This window comes from Pagrus pagrus (assembly GCF_965226575.1).
Source record: "Pagrus pagrus genome assembly, chromosome: 12".
In the NCBI taxonomy this organism is placed as follows: domain Eukaryota; kingdom Metazoa; phylum Chordata; class Actinopteri; order Spariformes; family Sparidae; genus Pagrus; species Pagrus pagrus.
The window spans coordinates 11,939,394-11,957,498 of record NC_140196.1 but is presented as its reverse complement, the minus strand read 5'-3'; the positions used below and the strand labels follow the sequence as shown (position 1 = coordinate 11,957,498).

The 18,105-nt window shown below is 43.0% G+C and overlaps 2 protein-coding genes across 2 annotated transcripts in view; one reads left to right on the top strand and one right to left on the bottom strand.

Moving 5' to 3' along the window:
- Positions 1-6,403, bottom strand: part of sntg1 (syntrophin, gamma 1) — a 37,425-nt gene extending 31,022 nt beyond the window's left edge. The window contains exon 1 of the mRNA XM_084369285.1: positions 5,805-6,403. The gene's annotated coding sequence lies outside the window, so the exon portion shown is untranslated. The remainder of the gene's footprint in view (positions 1-5,804) is intronic.
- An 8,083-nt stretch (positions 6,404-14,486) lies between these two features.
- Positions 14,487-16,686, top strand: snai2 (snail family zinc finger 2). Its single transcript, XM_084368993.1, has 3 exons — positions 14,487-14,723; positions 14,844-15,365; positions 15,735-16,686. Exons 1-3 carry the CDS (start codon positions 14,645-14,647, stop codon positions 15,914-15,916), a joined length of 783 nt encoding a protein of 260 aa, XP_084225119.1. The 5' UTR covers positions 14,487-14,644; the 3' UTR covers positions 15,917-16,686.
- The last annotated feature ends 1,419 nt before the right edge of the window (positions 16,687-18,105 follow it).

Genomic DNA, 18,105 nt, shown 5'->3' with positions numbered 1-18,105 from the left:
TTACATTAATTCAAAGATATTCAAATTAATATCATAGAAGATGCAGAAAAACAACAAATATTTACCCTTAAGAAGCCGGAGTCAGTGAATTGCTCGCATTTTTGCTTAGGACAGTTATAGGACATCTCCGACTGTGGACTGCACTTTTGAAGCTAAGCATTACAGCAGCATACATCTTGCTTTTTTGGAGCCAGAAGTGCACTTTTGGGCGAGTTGGTAAGAAAGCATACCCTACTTTATTGTCCATTTTGCTCTAAATGGGATGGTAATTTACTAAATGACTTGAAACTAGCAAATGGGACCATAAACCCAGTACAAAACTGTCATTTTTTCATAAGATTACATACAATTGGACTTCTTTTTGCAACCAGGGGAGTCACCCCTTTCTGGCTGACACATCCTCATACCTAAACGACTGAATAAGTTGATTGCCAGTATCTCCCAAAGCACGACATCACCGTTTTCCCAGAACAACCAGCAGGTGTGCCATACATGTACACACGCAGTCCGGTTAGGTTAAGGCAGATAAACTACTTGGTTAGGGTTAAGAAGCCACTAGAGGTCGCCTGTTCATATGAAACATAAATACCAGCTGCTTTCAGTTGAACTGTCTATCAATTTATCTGCCAACTATTTTCTCACTGGACTGCTTGGTTTATAAAATATTTAAAAATAAAAGGTCCAACAAAAGCTTCAAAAGCCCAAGGCTCCATCTTCAAATATCATGTTTTGTGCTGACCCACAGTCCAAAACCAGAAAAAATATTAAATTCCAGTGATGTAAAACTGAGAAAAGCAGCAAATCCTCACATTTGACAAGTAAGAACCACTGAATGTTTCAGCTCTATATGGTTTTCATCAAAAGACTAGTGTTTATACCAGAGAGGCGTTCAGGTTCCTCTTCGCCCCACAATTCATGATACGTTAATAAACTCTCAGTCAGTCTGAAAAGTTCTGTATTTGCAGAGCACGTCTTGCACCCAGCAGTGCTTTGTGTACCGCTAGAGGTGCCACTTCTCCCCCTATTCTTTCAGATTATGTTCCAGACATATCATTCAGGCAAGATAGAAAAAGTATCTCATCATGTTTTCAGTTCTTTCGGCGCATTTGTCAAAAACGAAGCCTTTCATCACCTCGTAAGTCAATACCTGAGCTCCAGCGACGCGCTCCACGCCAGATGCTCATGAATGATAGGCAGAGGAGTAAATTAGTGATGGACACATTTATGGACTGAGCTCTTGACCTTCCTGACTGTGATGTATGTTTTCTGGCAACAGGGAGCCACCAGATATCAGGTGGGTGCCAACTTAAATCAGCGAGGATCATTTCAGAAACTGGTTGCCTGTTATACGGCTGGATATCAGGGAGCAGAAATAGACATACGCAGAATGATAAAGAACAGCGAGAGGAAACTGATCCTGCAGCATGTTTGCTTCTGACAGGTTCCTAATGGGATTGTAATCTTTATTCCTTCTTTAACATGTGATATTATGGTGCAACGCCTTCGGATAAATGGATTGGCCAAGTCAAGCATGTTATCTTACATGAGGGTCCTAATTAGGCTCAACACGGAGCCTTTACACAAGACCGAGTAGAGTAATTCACTCTCCTAATTAAACTATATACGAATAAATGTATGTGCATACAGTCACGTCTGTAATTCAATCCAATGGTGCCTTGCAGGGGAAGACTTGGGGGCCTGGAAATGGCCCCATGCTGTGTGAAGTACATGAAAGGATTAAAAAGCTCAGCGTACTGCTGAAGGCCAGGCAACATTGAAATGAAGCTGCACAGTCGAGGGACACATCTGCTCCCTTACTAAATATAAAGTCGGGAAACATACAGTATTAGCTACCTCTCGATTGCCCGGGTAAATTATTTATGAATTCAAACCGTCTGACATGAGACAAATTACTCTTAGGGATATAAATAACGTGCTGTACATCATCCAATGTTTACTTTATTTTCTACAGGATTTGCTTGATTCCCTTCAGGGTCATATCCTGTTGCAAAATGTGACCTCTTCACCTAAAACCTATAAAATATAGAGATGCAACTAATGGTGCATAATCATTAAGGATTACTCAGCTTGTGACGTTTTTGATCAATAGCGAAATGGTTTAGTCAATAAAATATAATGAAATAGAGAACAGGGCTGTAATAACAATCAGTTTCACTGTCCATACGTCTTTCAATCATTCTCTTAATTAATCGATTAGTTGTCTGGTTCATAAAATGTCTGAAAATGGTTTAATGTTGATCCCTGCTTCCTAAAGCCCAAGACGACCCCATCAAATGTCCGACTGTCATAGAGGAGTAAAGAAACCAGGAAATACTCACATTTGATCATCGAATGTCTATTTTCTACGTCTAGGTCTACATTTCCAGCTGCAAACGGTGACCTTTGACTAAATATATGCAACTAATGATTCATAACTATTATCGAATTTGCTGCTATTGACTTTTTAAATGAGGGAAAATATTTAGTCAATAAAATATAAGAAAATAGAGAACAGGGCTGAGCGACTGACCATGAATCAGTCGATCGCTTCATCAATTAATCGATTAGTCAAAGTATACCGTGATAGGAGAATTGATGATTATCATACTGTGTACGTTTGCTTCACTACAGTATTGAATTCTGCTGTATTAGTGATGTTAAAAAGATAATTCTGTAAGTTTTTATAAAGTTTTATGTCTGCCAGGACATAATACTTTGTGAGATTGAGGCGTTTGTTCAGCTGAAAACTTGTTCTGTTTTCATCCCTTTTAAAGGTCACTGTGAATGAAAATAATGAAAAATAATCGTGTAAACCGTATAAATTGAAATGTGATGTTTTCTTCTAGATGGTTATCATACCGTGAAATTCTCAAACTGCTGCAACACTCAGTGTTTGGTGCGTAAAATGTCAGAAAATGGTGAAAAATGAAATCACTGCTCCCCAAAGTTAGTGTGCGACGTCCTCAAATGTCTCGTTTTGGCCACAGCGCAAAGTTATTTAGTTGGCTGTCATTGAGGAGTAAACAAATCAGAAAATATGCACATTTGAAAAGCTGAAATCAGAGAATTTAGACAACAAATGTCATTGAATTGACAATTTGCTGAAGCTCTGACTGAGAAAATGATTCCAGAGGCCAAAGTGATGTCTTCAAAATGCTTTTACTAACTGTAAAAAACATCAACAAAACAGATTAAAAGCATGAATAAGCTCATGTTGTGGACGATTTCACAACCGTGAAAGTAAACAGAAAAAAAAAAAACTATGATGTCCACACGGCCTGTTCTGCTATCATAAGCAAAAACTGTGAAGCGGGTTAATTGCTGCTCCGGGGCTATTTTACTATTCACAGGTTGGATGGATTGCAAATGTACCGAGGAAACACAATAATGCAATTTACAGTACAAGACTGCCTTCTATCAAGGTTGAGCTGCTGCTGCTGTGGTGTGCTGTCAAGGCAGCGGTGCTTAACGAATAAGCAAGACTCTCCACATTAATCAAATGTGACCTAAAATTGTCCAGCCGGGGCTACACACACACGTTGTAAAGCTTAAAGAAAATGCTGCCTCCCCCTCGACAGAAACGTTGAAGGTATAGATGTGATCTCGGAGGGCTGGTACCATAAATCGTCGTGTATAATCTAACCCCTTATAGCTTTTCTTAGGGCAGTTATCACCAACGTGTCGCTTTCATTGCGTTGATCTGTGTTGCAGTCCTGAACCTCTAAATCAGATGGGCTGGTATATGAGGCGCATATAAATGAGAGTTGTGTCTTCTGTCTTCCCCACGAGACTTTGGTGTGCATTCGCTTCATTAGCCATCAGTCTCCACTAAACCAGACTAATGGTTTTCTTCTTGCATGACAGTGACTCCGTGGCACAGACCAGTGATATTTTATCCTGCACTCCGAGAGAGATATCTACGCTTCCTTTGTATGTTCAACGCTCGTACATCACGCCACAATAAAAGCATATGGCTTCTCCTCCGTGGATTCGACATCTGGAGCAGTTCATGTGGATGGTCGACCAAACAGTTGCTATAAAAGCCCCACAGCAGCCGCAGGAGTGATGCATTTTGTCTCTCCGCTGCCAGGCTCTGGTGCTAGATTGTAATGAAGATGTCCAGGTGACATACTGTGGGCTCTCCCTGCTGCCCTTTAGATAGAACAATCGCTGGAAATGTTAAAGGATTGCTCCACGACTGTTTCCCTTAAATAAATCCTGTTCCAGCCTTATCTCTAACTTTCCTTAAACTCGCTGCTACTTTTTTTTTCATTCCTCTCTGGGAACCTGTCAAGTTTATTTTTTTTTTGCGCATCATTTTCAGCAGAGCAGCACTCCTTTTAATGGCCAAAATAGGTCACTGAATAAAGCCACACTGCATTAAAAAGAATGAAATGACGCTTCACTGAGTGCTGAAAGTGCAGCCCTCATATGCATCGAGCTGCAGGGAGTGAACCGGCACTTTGAATGTGTTAACATGCATAATTGATGCCAATGTGTACGTTCAGTGCTTCTAGTAATGCCTTCGGACAACATATCCCACTTGTACATTTCAAGACGTTTAGCTAGTCCGGATTTTTAAACGACCCGCTGGGATCCATGAGATTATTGATCGCTTAAGTAGGGAAGATAAAGTGTGGAGGAACTCTCTGGTGTGCAGCAGATCTCGGTTGTGTTGGGTGAAACTTTGTGGCAATCCCTTTGCTCCGATTGATCCGGACTGCGACACAGCGTGTGGAGGATTTTCTCGTTCTCTCTTCCCGCCTGACGTATTGACCGGACGTGACTGACACCATTTCACTCAGGCCCTGATTTCCTGCCAGTGTACCTCTGTCACTTGGCCAAACTGCTCTTTGATTTAGGACATAAGCAGAAATCAAGGGGGAGGGGACGCGTGTGCTAGGGCATAAAATCGTCAATGACATGCCACCGTCTCCCCTCCCTGTAGGAAATGAGACCTCCAGTACATCAGACAGATTGCTCCTGACCTATGACCGGCCAATGGACCGGCTCGGATCGGCTCAATATGCCTGATAGGCTCGAGTCTGATTCCTGCATCTCGGTGCTGAGATTGTCTGTCACACGGCGAGGAAGAAAAAACAAGCCACGCCAGGTTACAGTTAAAGAAGCAACATAAATTTTGTGAAACACTGGAGGGTTTTAGTGCCAGGATGATAAAACACAGTGGACCAGCAGCAGCAGCAGCAGCAGCAGAAACACTCCTCAGGTTTATCACAGATGGACTGCCTGAGAAGATTCTGCAGATGAGCCATTTGTGAATACTTAATTGGCGTTCAGGATATAAAATGGCCTAAATATAAGTAGGTATGTTGATGATTATCGGCTTCACCGTGCAAAGAGAGTACTTTGAGGCAGCTTGAATAGCAGCACTATCCATGAAAGGAGGTCTGCTGCCTCTGCACTGGCTGGAGGAACTGCGGGTGCAGCTTGTGTACCTGCACTGAGGCGATGTAAAGACACAAGCTTCCTGCAAAGAGCACTTCTTCCCTGCAAGATCACACAATAATGACACGGTGTGCAATCATGAGGCCCGTCATGAGTGAAGTGCATCACACAAATCTGATTGTGACAGGATGTGGTGCTTCATTATCCATCTCGATCATATGTGTGGCACATACATCAGCATTAAGGTTGATCAAATGAGGGGAAAAAAGTGCATTATAAAGGGTTAATGTTTCGTTTCATGGGTGTTTGGCATCATAATTAACTACCTACGTTCGTCATGCACTGTATCATCAGGCACTGTGAATGCAAAAGGGAAAATAAAGGTCTGTGAGGCTTACCTGATTTCCTAGTAACAGGTGGTGATGTCTTTTTTAGATCCCTTTGGACTCCAATCCCTCATGTGACGGGCTTTTTTTTTTTTTTTTTCCTTATCTTAATTTATGCAACGGTGGCTAAAACATCTCAGCGAAAAAAAAAATCACAATGTATCCCTTGTGGCAGCATCGCCCACACGGCATCCTGGTCCACTCACTACTCTGTAGCGCTGTGCACACACAAAAAAAAGAGGAGAGGAGGAGAAAAAAAAAGAAAAACACAACACCGAGAGGAAAAGACAAGCCCGCACTCGCACACAAAACGAGGATTTGTCCATATTTTTTCCTGGGCAGCGGTCGGTTTCAGGGATTCCTCTCCGTCGACATCTCTGGCAGAGGGTCCGGTTTCTCAGCTCCCGTCTCTGCCTCGCATCGTGCTGCCAAAATGACTGAAGCTGGAAATCACATGCGGCTGGTTTAACGCGCGCGTCAATCCACTTGGTTTACCCGAGGCACCCGCACAACTCTGGATGCATAAATATTACATGATGACTCTACTTTTTTCACTGTTTCCAGGGACTGCCTGCTGCTCTTTCCAGCGTCACACTCTCCAAACGTCTCGCAAAGCGTTTTCCCCCCCTTTCTGCCAATTAGATTTGCGTGCACTGCGGTCCTCTCTCTCTCTCTCTCTCTCTCTCTCACTCTCTCTCTCTCTCTCTGTGTATATATATATGCGTGTGTGTGCGTGTGAATCCACTCGGGATTCATGCCGAGGTTTGCCCGCTTACAGATGAGATCTGCGGCAAAAAAAAAGACAAAAGAGAAAGACTATTGGATTTGTTTCATCATGGCTCATGCTTCAAAGTTGTTTTGCATTACATTGTCAGTGTGTGTCTCTGCATGTGGGTTACAGGTTCCCTGAGCTGCATGTCACTTAAAAGAAGAAGAAACAGAGTCATTTGATATATGTAGCGACAGATGGAGGGAATTTAAAATGTGGGGGTTTTTTTTGGCAAAATATATCAACATTAACGAGTCCAGTGGAAACTACATGCTGCATGCGAGGACAATCACCTGAAGCTCAACATCAGCAGAAGACCAGCGAGCTAATGTTGGACCAGTAGTCACTGAGTTCATTGAGAGAAACAAAAAACAGCCGAGTTCCTTTGATCTGATTGTGATAGACACAAAGTTGCAGCCATGACAGTCTCAAAATCTCAAATGTGGAGGCTTCACACATACACCGATCAGCCACAACATTAAAACCACTGACAGGTGACGTGAATAACATCGATCGTCTAATCACAATGTGATGTTCTGCTGGGAAACCTTCGGTGCTGGCATTCATGCGAATGCCACTTGACACGCACCACCCATCCAAACACTGTTGTGGACCAAGTACACCCCCTCAGCACAACAACACTACCCAATGGCAGTGGCCCCCCCAGCAGGACAACGTGCCCTGACACACCGCAAACGCTGCTCAGGAACAGCTCGAGGAACACCATAAAGGGCCCAAGGTGTTGACCGGGCCTCCGAATTCCCCAGATCCCGATCTGATCGAGCATCTGTAAGACTTGCTGGAGCAGGTCTGATCCATGGAGGCCCCAACCCCCAACATACAGGACCCAGAGGATCCACTATAAAACGCCCTGGTGCCAGACACCACAGGACCCCCTCAGAGGTCTTAAGTCCATGTCTTGACAGGTCAGAGCTGTTTTGGCTGCACAAGGGGAACCTTCACAATATTAGACAGGTGGTCATAATGTTGTGCCCGATCGGTGTATATTCAACATAGAAGACCAACACCAACCAGCCACTGCTTTGAAAGGACCTGCCTAATGTCGTGTAGGTCAACCTCGTGCCGCCAAAATGGCTCAGATCCATGGACACAGGGCGCTTGGGTTGTGAGATGGGACCTGAATGGATTGGACTTGGGATAATGAGAATTTGGAGGCCAGGTTCTTCGAGCCATTCCTGTGCTGATTTTGCTGGGATGGTGGGGAGCATTTTCCTGTTCCTGCTCAGTACCATCAGGAGTGCTGCTGTCATGAGGAGGAGTAGTCGGTCAGTGAATGGCAGTACCCAAGAGTTCCCAGCAGAATGTTGCATTGTAATGAGATGGTCGACGTTATTCGCTTCACCTGTTGGTCTTTTTTTCAAGCTGTTGCACTCAGTGGGCGAGCTGCGTTCAAGGCCGAAGGCCGGAGGGGGAGAGGTGGACTTGGTGCTCACACACAATCAACATTTCCCTGATGTGCAAATGCCGACCACGTTATCGTCACCATCATATCGCTGCTGTCTACAGTTACCCCAACGCAGATTCAGAAGATGCACTAAGTGTACATTTGTATACAGATAACTGTATATGTGTTCTGTAATTTATGTAGGATGAAGGAGTTTATGAACCTCCGTTTCGTTATGCAACCTTGTGTTTTATAATGATGAATAAATTACCTTGTACCTTTTGAGGCTGATTGGTGTTTACAGTCACCACAGTTTGAAGGTGGATACCCGTCATCAGTGTCACCAGTTCAGTATCCGAACAAAATGTGAAACACGGTCTCATTCTCCCTTCTGTTGCTGACGTATATGGGAATGAAAAATGGTGGGAAAATGTCGTAATTTCAACATTTTATCCTACAGAGTGCTGCAAGAATGAGTCATAAAACCCAACAGCAAGTTAGCATTTTTGAACTTCTGGTTCCCTCGTCTTGGAGTCAGGTGTTTTTTTTAATGTGTTGCCAGTTAAGTGCCTGAAACAAGATTTTGTTCATACATGAAATATGTCAGTAAGTATCACACATGTGAGTCATAAAGCATTTATGTGTCTTTAAAAACGCGGTTGCTAACAAGTAGCTAGACGAGACTACAGAGGTTGTAGGGGACATTAAACATCGTCATGCCAAACACAGACTCATCTTCTATTCTAACGCTATCTTTCCAACTTGTAGATGGATCAATTTATGGTAAAGTGTTCATAGTGTAGTGCATTAGGAAGCTAAGTGTTGGAAGTCAAACAATGCTAACGTTCATGTTAGCCCACAAAAATATGCCATTCCTGCGGCACTCTATTTGACATTCGTAGGACATTTTGTCAAAATTAGTGAATAAATTCTTGAGTTATGAGCATAAATGTGCTTTGTGAGGTCACGCTGACTTTGACCACCATTCATCCTTGACACCGTGTGGACGTTTGTGCCATTTCTGAAGAAATTCCCTGCAGGCGCTTCTGCGATATCACTTCACGAGAATGTCACAGACACCGACACGGAGGCTTAAAAAAGCATGGGTGGATTTTCTCATTCTTGTACAGTCAGACTCTTATGACTCAGTTTGCGTTGTCAATGAACACACACTATAATCTCCTCACTCCTCACACTCACTCACTGTACATACGTATCTGTTCAGTCACTCAGTAGTATTTGGACTCTTTCCCCGGGCCCCGAGTGTGAGCAGCTGCACGGGGCTGACCAGGTGCACCTCATTTTCCATGTTGTCATCAAGCCAGCTGAAGACTCCCGCTGTTTTCCCCGCATGATGCAAGTCGGCTCTTGCGACGTTTCATGTTCCCTACCAACCGGAGCAGCGCGTCACAGACAGCTCTTATTCATAGAGCACGTGGGCTTTTCAGTCTGGAAGCCCCCACACATATCAAGACTCTTACTCTGAAAGGGTTGTTAATTAAAGGTCAAAACTTGTGGCTCTGGACCAGAACACTGAATCCCGTTGATCCTGCAGCCTATAGCCATTCTCAGGGTTGTCTGCTGACTCAATCACACTGACTTCACTATACAACAGCAACCTTTGAGTGTCTGCCACTGTGAGGCTTTCCATCCCCGTCCTCCCTAATGGCTTAACTGTGATCCATTAGCAAATCAAAGTTAATTCACACCCAGATTATGGCGCTTGTATAGCCTTCAGGTCTCGCCAGAGGCCTTGTTAAAGTGCTACATTTGATCTTATGGTACCTTTAACCAATCTGACCCCTCTGCACCTGTCTCAGGGATGTCCTGATGCGATACTGATCCAATGGCTTTGGAGCGGCACTGATTCTGAGCTTATTACGTGAAATGAGAATCAGTCAATAGCCAGGTTCAGGGAAAAATGGGCAAAATAAAATGAGAATTAATGCTCGTTTCCATCCACTGTTTTTGCAATCATTAGGTGCCAAATCTCCATTTAGAAAACCATTATACCATTGCAGAAGAAGAGAGCGAAATATGACTTTTTTCTTTGTTTCAAGCACGTAAGGTGCTATACGTTGTGTATAAATTCATCACCACGTCGTGAAGTACTGACAGTGGGAAACTTAAAGCATACGATGACCTGCGAATGAGCCTCCCCGATCAACTGTCTTTCTCTCGTGTTTTAAACCTTTAATCTAGGGAGGTTACATCAGATCTGTGTGGATCGATGAGGAGGCTGTTTTAATCTGCTGCTATTTTTTGTCTCTTCAGCAGAGCAGAGGCTTCAGTTGGAGCAGAAACAGCTGATCAGAGTTAAATGTCCGCTACATGTTTGAACTTGTTCAGAAACTGTGTCCATCTCCCATCGAGCGTGTTAACGTCTTCTCCGCAAAAAAGGCAAATTCAGTGTTGAGCTACCATTTACATTTGTGTAGTGGACATCTTAACATTTCTTCTAAACTGTGACATAAACTGATTTTAAATTAGGGAAAAAGAGAGCACTGTTATGGGAGCATTAGTCTCCTTCTGTAATAAATCTGCTATTGGCTGACTATTTCAGTTGGCATTCTCCTTCCTCACGCTATCTCCTCAGATAAAATCCGTCTCTACAGGAAACAACAAGAACAACCTCCAAGCTAGCAACATACACGATGAAAATACAAGGTACCCTTACCTTGTTGCTAATGGTACAAACCTAAACAAGCTAGCAGTTGTTACCCTTTTTTTGCAAGGACAGAGCCGTTTTAATACCTGGGTTCGCCTCCCCACGTGGAAAAAGTTTTCCCTGACACTATTTTGCAGGGACGCCATCGCTGCATCCTGGGCTTTGCATAGCCCAAGACTCCAGTGGTTGGTTAAAAGAAATACAAATAAGACAGAGCCTGAATTGACGTATCAGAATCGTTATCAGAAAAGGAAAAAAGTTCAATCGTTGCCTTACCTACGTAACATATTTCCTCACTCAGCTTCTCACTTTCAGATTTTTACCAGAATTGGATCCGTTTTGTTTGTTTTACGTGAGATACGTTTTGCTGTTATCACTGGTTTAAAGGTGGGGAAAGGTGATGTCACGCACTTCCATGCACCAATGAGGAATGAGCAACATTTGAATCAAAACTGTTGCAAGTAAATCTGATCAAGCCACACCTGCATAAATTGATTCTCATTTAGCCAGGAATATTTAGGATATTGGGGAAAACGTCAAATTTGAAACCACTTTTTAGGGGCTTTAACCAGCCTGACCTCCTTTACATATTGTACACTTTTGTACACTATGTATGTGTAGAGCTGGGAAGCTTAAAGCTTGTACAAAAAAGACTTTTAAAAAGTCAAGACAAGACGAGCAGGATTACATTGAAAATGAAATAATGAGGGATTAAATAGCAATTACAAAACAAAGGAAAAAGAGGCATGAATGCATAAGAATTAATGCTGGATGCAGTTGTTCATCAGTCAACGCGGGATGTCCCCAATGTTCGCAGAAGAAAAAAGAGGATGATGAATGACGGATGCTGCGGGTCTGAATTCAACACGTCACCCTCTGGATGAATTGCTGCAACATAAAAGAAGATGATGATGTACCGCCGTGTTGTGTTGAGAAGCTGATGCCTCTCAAAATGAGCAAGCATGTCATCCATTTAACTTGTGCTTGACCAGAAAACCAAACACATGTTCGTCTGGTAATTGAGCACATTTCTGCCGGTGTTTCACTATCCCACTAGGACACAATGCAAGGCCAAGGATACACGGCTTCCTCTCTGTTAATTAATTTCCTAGCTCATAAACTACAGCCTCTGCTTTTCATAATTGCTGATATGATTTGAGTCGGCACATCATGCTTTCACTCCCTCTTTGCTGCTGTCGTTACGGAGCAGCTTCCACATGCTCTGAATGCAGAGGACGGTGCTGAAGCATGAAAACACACGAGGAGGCATTTTACACCTGCATGCTCCGCTCCTCCGGGATGCGTTGTAGGTTTTGTGGGTGCTATTAATTTCAAAGCATTATCTTTAAACGCTGCACAATGTTTTTCTGCTGGATCACCACCATTCCACTTCCATCCTTCTCGCCATATAGAGCGCTGAATGTGTGACAGTAGCCGGGAGTTATTATGCACAGATAACCTTCCCTTTCCTTTATAATCCAAGCAGGCACAAAGGGAAACTATTCATGATCTGCAATTATGTTTTCTAGATAAGATAAGCAGTTCACAATTAACTTAAGGCTTGCCCCAGACATAAGGAGCTTTTCATATCTGCTGACCTAGCCAATCAAACAGCTCCAGGAGCTGCTTTTCAATATCACCATAGCTAAGCCTTTTGCCTTTGTGTGCTTCTTCTCTCTCCTGCCTTGTTACTTTCAGATGTTCAGCCACACGCCCCTCTCAGAAGAGCCGAGTTGAACACAAGGGGGCGTAGACTGCTAAGTTTGCCTCACCTTGTCCAAATCAGCAGTAGCAGAGGCAGCAGCAGGGATAAATTTGATTATGGTGTCACGTCTGACCTTGAGGGGGGAACTACGCTTGAATTTACATTTCAAGGAGGAATGCCTTATTGCATTATTGGCAAGGAAATGTGTGGCTTTCTCCACACTCCTAACTGCATTAGGAGTGACCAGCCTTTGGCAGCGTGCAGGTTGGACCAGTTGTTGGATCATGAAGTCAACAGTTTGTCCGTTCAGTATATCCTCAGTCAAATCATGATCATCACCATGAGGAGAGCTGGTGTCGGTGGGAGTATTTCTCAAGTTTAAATATGCCACCCATACAGGATAATCAAGTCCCCAGAGGTTTGTAGCACAACAATCAGCAGCAGCACACTCTGTGCAGTGATTGCATTAGTGATGGCATTTTAAATAATCCTGTCCGTCTCCCCCGGTAGATCTTATTCCTGTTCCTTTCATTGCAATCGTCCAGGATCTGTCTGTAGCTGAAGGAATAAAAATAGCAGCTCTGCTTTGTTTGTTTCATTTTATTTGCACAGTTTAGAGCTAAAGGGACATTGCACATTGATAACATTTTTGTAAATGTGCATAAGAAGTACCAAGAAGTCATACTTGAGTTAAAGTATAGATATTGTGTTATAACATTACTTGTACTTTTGATAGTTACCTTAAGTACATTTAAGTACATTTTTTATGTGATACTTAAAAACTTCTACTCAAGCACTATTCATATGGGTGACTTTGACTTTTACCAAAGTAATATTTGAACATGATATCTTTGCTTTTGGGTACTTTTTACACACTGCGGCACAGTAGTGATGGAATGTAACTAAGTACATTTACTCAAGTACTTTACTTGAGTACAATTTTGAGGGACTTTATTTGAGTATTTCCATTTTCTGCAACTCTATACTTCCACTCCACTACATTTTGGAGGCAAATATTGCACTTTTCTTCAGGTAAGTAACTTAAATTACTAGTTACTTTGCAGATTGCTTCACCAGAGCCACAATAACTTATTTTAACAGCAGTTGGATGAAAAAGAAAAACACTGATTCTGATCATGAAAAAATGCTGAATATCGTATCCAGTAATCAACCAAGCCGATGTAAACATATGTATAATTTACTTTTACATGTACTTTTGCCACCACAGTACCTTTAAAATCAGATACTTTAAGACTTTTGCTCAAGTACCATTCATATGGGTGACTTTAACTTTTATTAAAGTCATGTTTTTGGACGATATCTTTACTTTTACTCAAGTATGTTCTTGGGTACTTTTTCCAACACTGTGGAACAGCAGTGGTTAAGTACAATTTTGAGGTACTTGTACTTTACTTGAGTATTTCCATTCTCTACTACTTTGCACTTCCACTCTTCTGCATTTTGGAGGCAAATATTGTACTTTTTAGTTACTTGCAGAGCCAAAGTAGCACATTTAAAATGTATTTACTTTAACAAAACATAATATACAGTATATAGATACCTTTACTTGTACTTTTGATACTTAGCACATGTAATATCAGATACTTAAAGACTTGTATTCAAGTAATATTCATATGGGTGAATATCACTTTTAACAAAGTAATATTTTAACACAACATCTTTACTCTTACTCGAGTACTTTGGGTACAATTTACAACACTGTGGGCTGGAGCACACATAAAACAAGTACAGCAACACATAAAACAGAGCATGCTTCAGGGTATTTGAATAAGTTTCTTTTTAAATGTATTTTAAATGAGTTTCTGATGAGTGTTGGCTGCTCTCACTGAAAAATCTGCCTTTATTTTTTAATAATTTTCTCTGCTGCTGCTCTTCTTGTCACCCCATGTGCACTTGCATCCCTTGAATCAAACACGAGTTTAGCACAAGGCACCTGTCTAAGTGGAGGAAATGGCACTAACCCAGCCCCTAGGGGGGGGTGTGCGCCCCTATAGGCTACAGGCGCATTTGTGGTAAAAGCGAGATTTAATTGGTTTGAGCTCCCAGTATATGTAGATGGCAGTGGGTGACTCCTCCCATGCACCTGATAGGGAGTATTTACAGCTCTTTACAGCTACCCACTGCACTGTTTCCAAGAGCGCAGCGCTGCACCATGACACTCCACTGGACCTAAGCATTAAGGATTTCCGTCTTCACTCTCTAAACCTGCCGCTATATTCTCCGAGAGGGAAAACAAAACAAACAAAAAAGTTTGCCAAGAGTTGTCCACTACTTGTTTTCCAAGATGCCACGCTCGTTTCTGGTCAAGAAACACATAAACTCCGCAAAGAAGCCAAATTATAGTGAGCTGGAGAGCCCAACAGGTAAAGTTTGACAAACTCTCAGAAAGTTTCGCGCAACTTTCTGTTTGCTTTCTTTCTCCTCATCCAGGCGACATGTGATCCTTCATTTCCCCTTTTTTTCTCTCTCTCTTTTATTTCCAGTGTTCTTCACGCCGCACATCTACAGGGCCCTTCCTCTGCCCGTCATCCCGCAGCCGGAGATCCTGAGCCCGGCGGCGTACAGCCCCATCACAGTATGGACTACCAGCAACTTGCCGCTGTCTCCGCTCCCCAGTGACCTCTCCCCCATCTCTGGATACCCCTCATCGCTCTCCGACACCTCCTCTAAAGACCACAGCGGCTCTGAGAGCCCGAGGAGTGATGAGGACGAGCAGATGCTGCCCAAGCTGACAGACCCTCACGGGGTGGAGGCAGAGAAATTCCAATGTAGTTTGTGCAGCAAGTCCTACTCCACGTACTCTGGACTCCTCAAGCATAAACAGCTGCACTGCGACGCCCAAACGAGGAAATCCTTCAGTTGTAAATACTGCGAGAAGGAGTACGTGAGCCTGGGAGCTCTCAAAATGCACATCAGGACTCACACCTTGCCTTGTGTTTGTAAAATATGCGGGAAAGCTTTCTCCAGACCCTGGCTGCTCCAAGGACACATCAGGACGCACACCGGTGAGTGACTGTGGGGTGACAGAGGGCCCTCTGAGTGAGGATGTGGGCTAATTGTGTTCAATGTATACATGATGTAACAGCCTTTACGCGTAGAGTAGACTCTAGCTACACAGCTCAGGACAGTTTGTAGTCAGGCTGATGTGGAAAGTATGAACTCTCAGATTGATTTTGGTGATGCACTGCGAAGAACAATATTGCTTTTTCTGATAAATGTCATGTTTGAATCAAGCAGCGACTGAACCTGCTCAGCTGAGCGCCTCTCTCTGTAAAACAAAAACAGCAGGCCAGCACTGTGACAGTGTTTCTATTCAAATGTGTTTGCACACAATCTCTGACAGCGTCTCCTTTCTCATTCCTCCCCCCTGACAGGAGAGAAGCCGTTCTCCTGCCCTCACTGCAACAGGGCGTTCGCAGACAGGTCCAACCTCAGGGCTCACCTACAGACCCACTCGGATGTGAAAAAATACCAATGCAAGAACTGCTCCAAAACCTTCTCCAGGATGTCTCTTCTGCACAAGCATGAGGAATCTGGTTGTTGTGTAGCACACTGACTGAACTGGGATACTTCTTTTTCCACCATCAGAGAAAAAAACTGTTGCTTCTTTATGTTTCCGAGCCCGGGAGAGCTGTCAGGGAATCACACCGATGGGGGGGTTTCTCTTTTTTTTGTTTTTTTGCTTCTTCTTCTTCTCCTACGAGCGGTCGATTTCATTTCAGAGCGAGAAATAGCTCTGTGTGCTCACGTGCTTCTCGTCTCAAGCAGTGTTTCTGTGATTGCAATCAGTGTCGAGCTTTGTCATGCCATGTACTCACCTACCTGTGCTATTCATGCACTTTTCTGCATGTCTAGAGTGTTTTTTTTTATATGCCTTCACAATGTTATCTGCAGTGTTTGTACCGATGTCTCTCATTGGCTGTTATGCAGTCCTCCACTTCCTTTTTTTTTTGTTGTTTTTATCACAGACGATACCAAAAAGGCGCATTATTATGAATGACAGTATGAACAGAGGAATGCTGAAGCCATTGTTACTTAGGGAACAAGTGCAAACTTAGTTTTTTAGGGTGAATTTATTTCAACTTTTGCACAGTCAGTAGAAACAGTTTGCCAGCACTCAAATAGCAAAACAGATTTTCTCTCAAGTGCCTCAGTTTTACTTGGCAATAATATGTATGTTTCCTTTTTTTATATATATTTTTATATATTGAATGTAAGCGTGACTGAGATGATTGTATATCAGCAGTGAAAACTGTGATGCTGAATGATTTTGATATTTTTCATATCCTCATGACACTTTTGAGAAATAAAGTTTCATGACATTTATTTTCGTATAATTTCCTCTCATCCTTCAAGTCGCTTCTCACCCGCGCTGCCGTCTGTTGATTGTCACACGCTTCAAACGGAATAACTCGCACAAATGATATTTAATCCGGCTTGCACCGTCTCATGTTATGGAGATGTAAAAAAAAAAAAAAAAAAAAAGAATGAGAGGAGAGAGGTGACTCAGCTCTGAATCAGGCCTCAACCTGTTCCCTGCGAACCTGTCCAGACATCAAACAATCTTGAAATTTAACACATACAAGCTATATTGATCTGCACTCACTTGTTATACCCTTTGAGGGCCCGTGACGCCCTCTTTACCCGAGTGTGTGTAAAGCTGAAATGTGAGGGCGTTGTGCTTGTTTAGAGAATAATTCTTATTTTAAAACTCATGTCGTCAACTCGAGGAAAATGTGTGGTTTTTTTTCAATTATCTCAGGGGCACAGGGCACTCAGATATCTAGATTTTGACTCTGTTTTCACAAAAAGCTCAAATTTGCATTTGCTTTGACAACCTCCTTGAGTTTCTGGGATGCTTGCCATCGACGATTAAATAGATTTCCTCGGGCTACATCTTGTTGTCTTTTACCATATGCCGTCTACTCGCAGCAGATCGAGATTAGAGCCCCAAAAAGCAAACTCCTCGAGGGATACAGTCAAAGTTGAACTCTTTCTAACAAACCCCACAGTGTGTTCCCGTTTGGCCCCAATGCCCAAAAGCTCCTGATCTGAAAGGATGTGATCTGACAAACAGACACTTGTTTTTCTCACTGCGAGCGGCTCAACTCCCCTGTAGGTAGATTCTCCTCGCTGTGAGTCATCATCGAGCTATTCCAGGTGCTCGGATTGGGCAAGGTGGCTCCGGGGCTCTTCAGCAGCCTCGCTGGAAAAGCAGGTGCAACCAGGAGCACTTAAAACCACAGCAACAGCTCCAGAGATGCTGCAGAAACCTCAGCCACGACCTAATGTGGAAACAAGCAGCAGGTCCTATTATTCAGATCATTTGCCTCATAAAAGGAAAGTGGCATCGAGAGGCCACTCTAAACTCCAATATCGCTGAGAAAGTGAAGCTGTTTGTCCTGAATATTCGTCGGAGGATCTTTCCTTCCATAGGCAACACTTTATCACGCCGGTGTCAGAGAGGAGCAAAAACAATGAATACATAAAGCCAATTAGCTGCGCAATCTTGCAAGATTTGCCTTTTTACAACAACAATTAACTGCATGACTGATTCCTCAGATAACAACGTGTTAAATGCTTTCCCCCCCCTCAAACATGAATATTTGATTTAGCTGCTGTTATGATAGTGGGAGGAGACGGGGCGGAGAGGGAGCAGGAACTCATTTGTTTGAAAGCATATGGCTATTTGAGGATGTGTTAAAGAATGTGAGATCAAATATTTGTTAGGTGTGGAGGCTGTTA

What these genes read in the sequence shown, in the direction of transcription:
- snai2 (XM_084368993.1), top strand. Translation starts at nt 14,645, where the DNA reads ATGCCACGCTCGTTTCTGGTCAAGAAACACATAAACTCCGCAAAGAAG. An exon ending in TGAGCTGGAGAGCCCAACAG is followed by an intron (nt 14,724 to 14,843) that starts GTAAAGTTTGAC and finishes TTTTATTTCCAG; the next exon opens with TGTTCTTCACGCCGCACATC. An exon ending in ACACATCAGGACGCACACCG is followed by an intron (nt 15,366 to 15,734) that starts GTGAGTGACTGT and finishes CCCCCCTGACAG; the next exon opens with GAGAGAAGCCGTTCTCCTGC.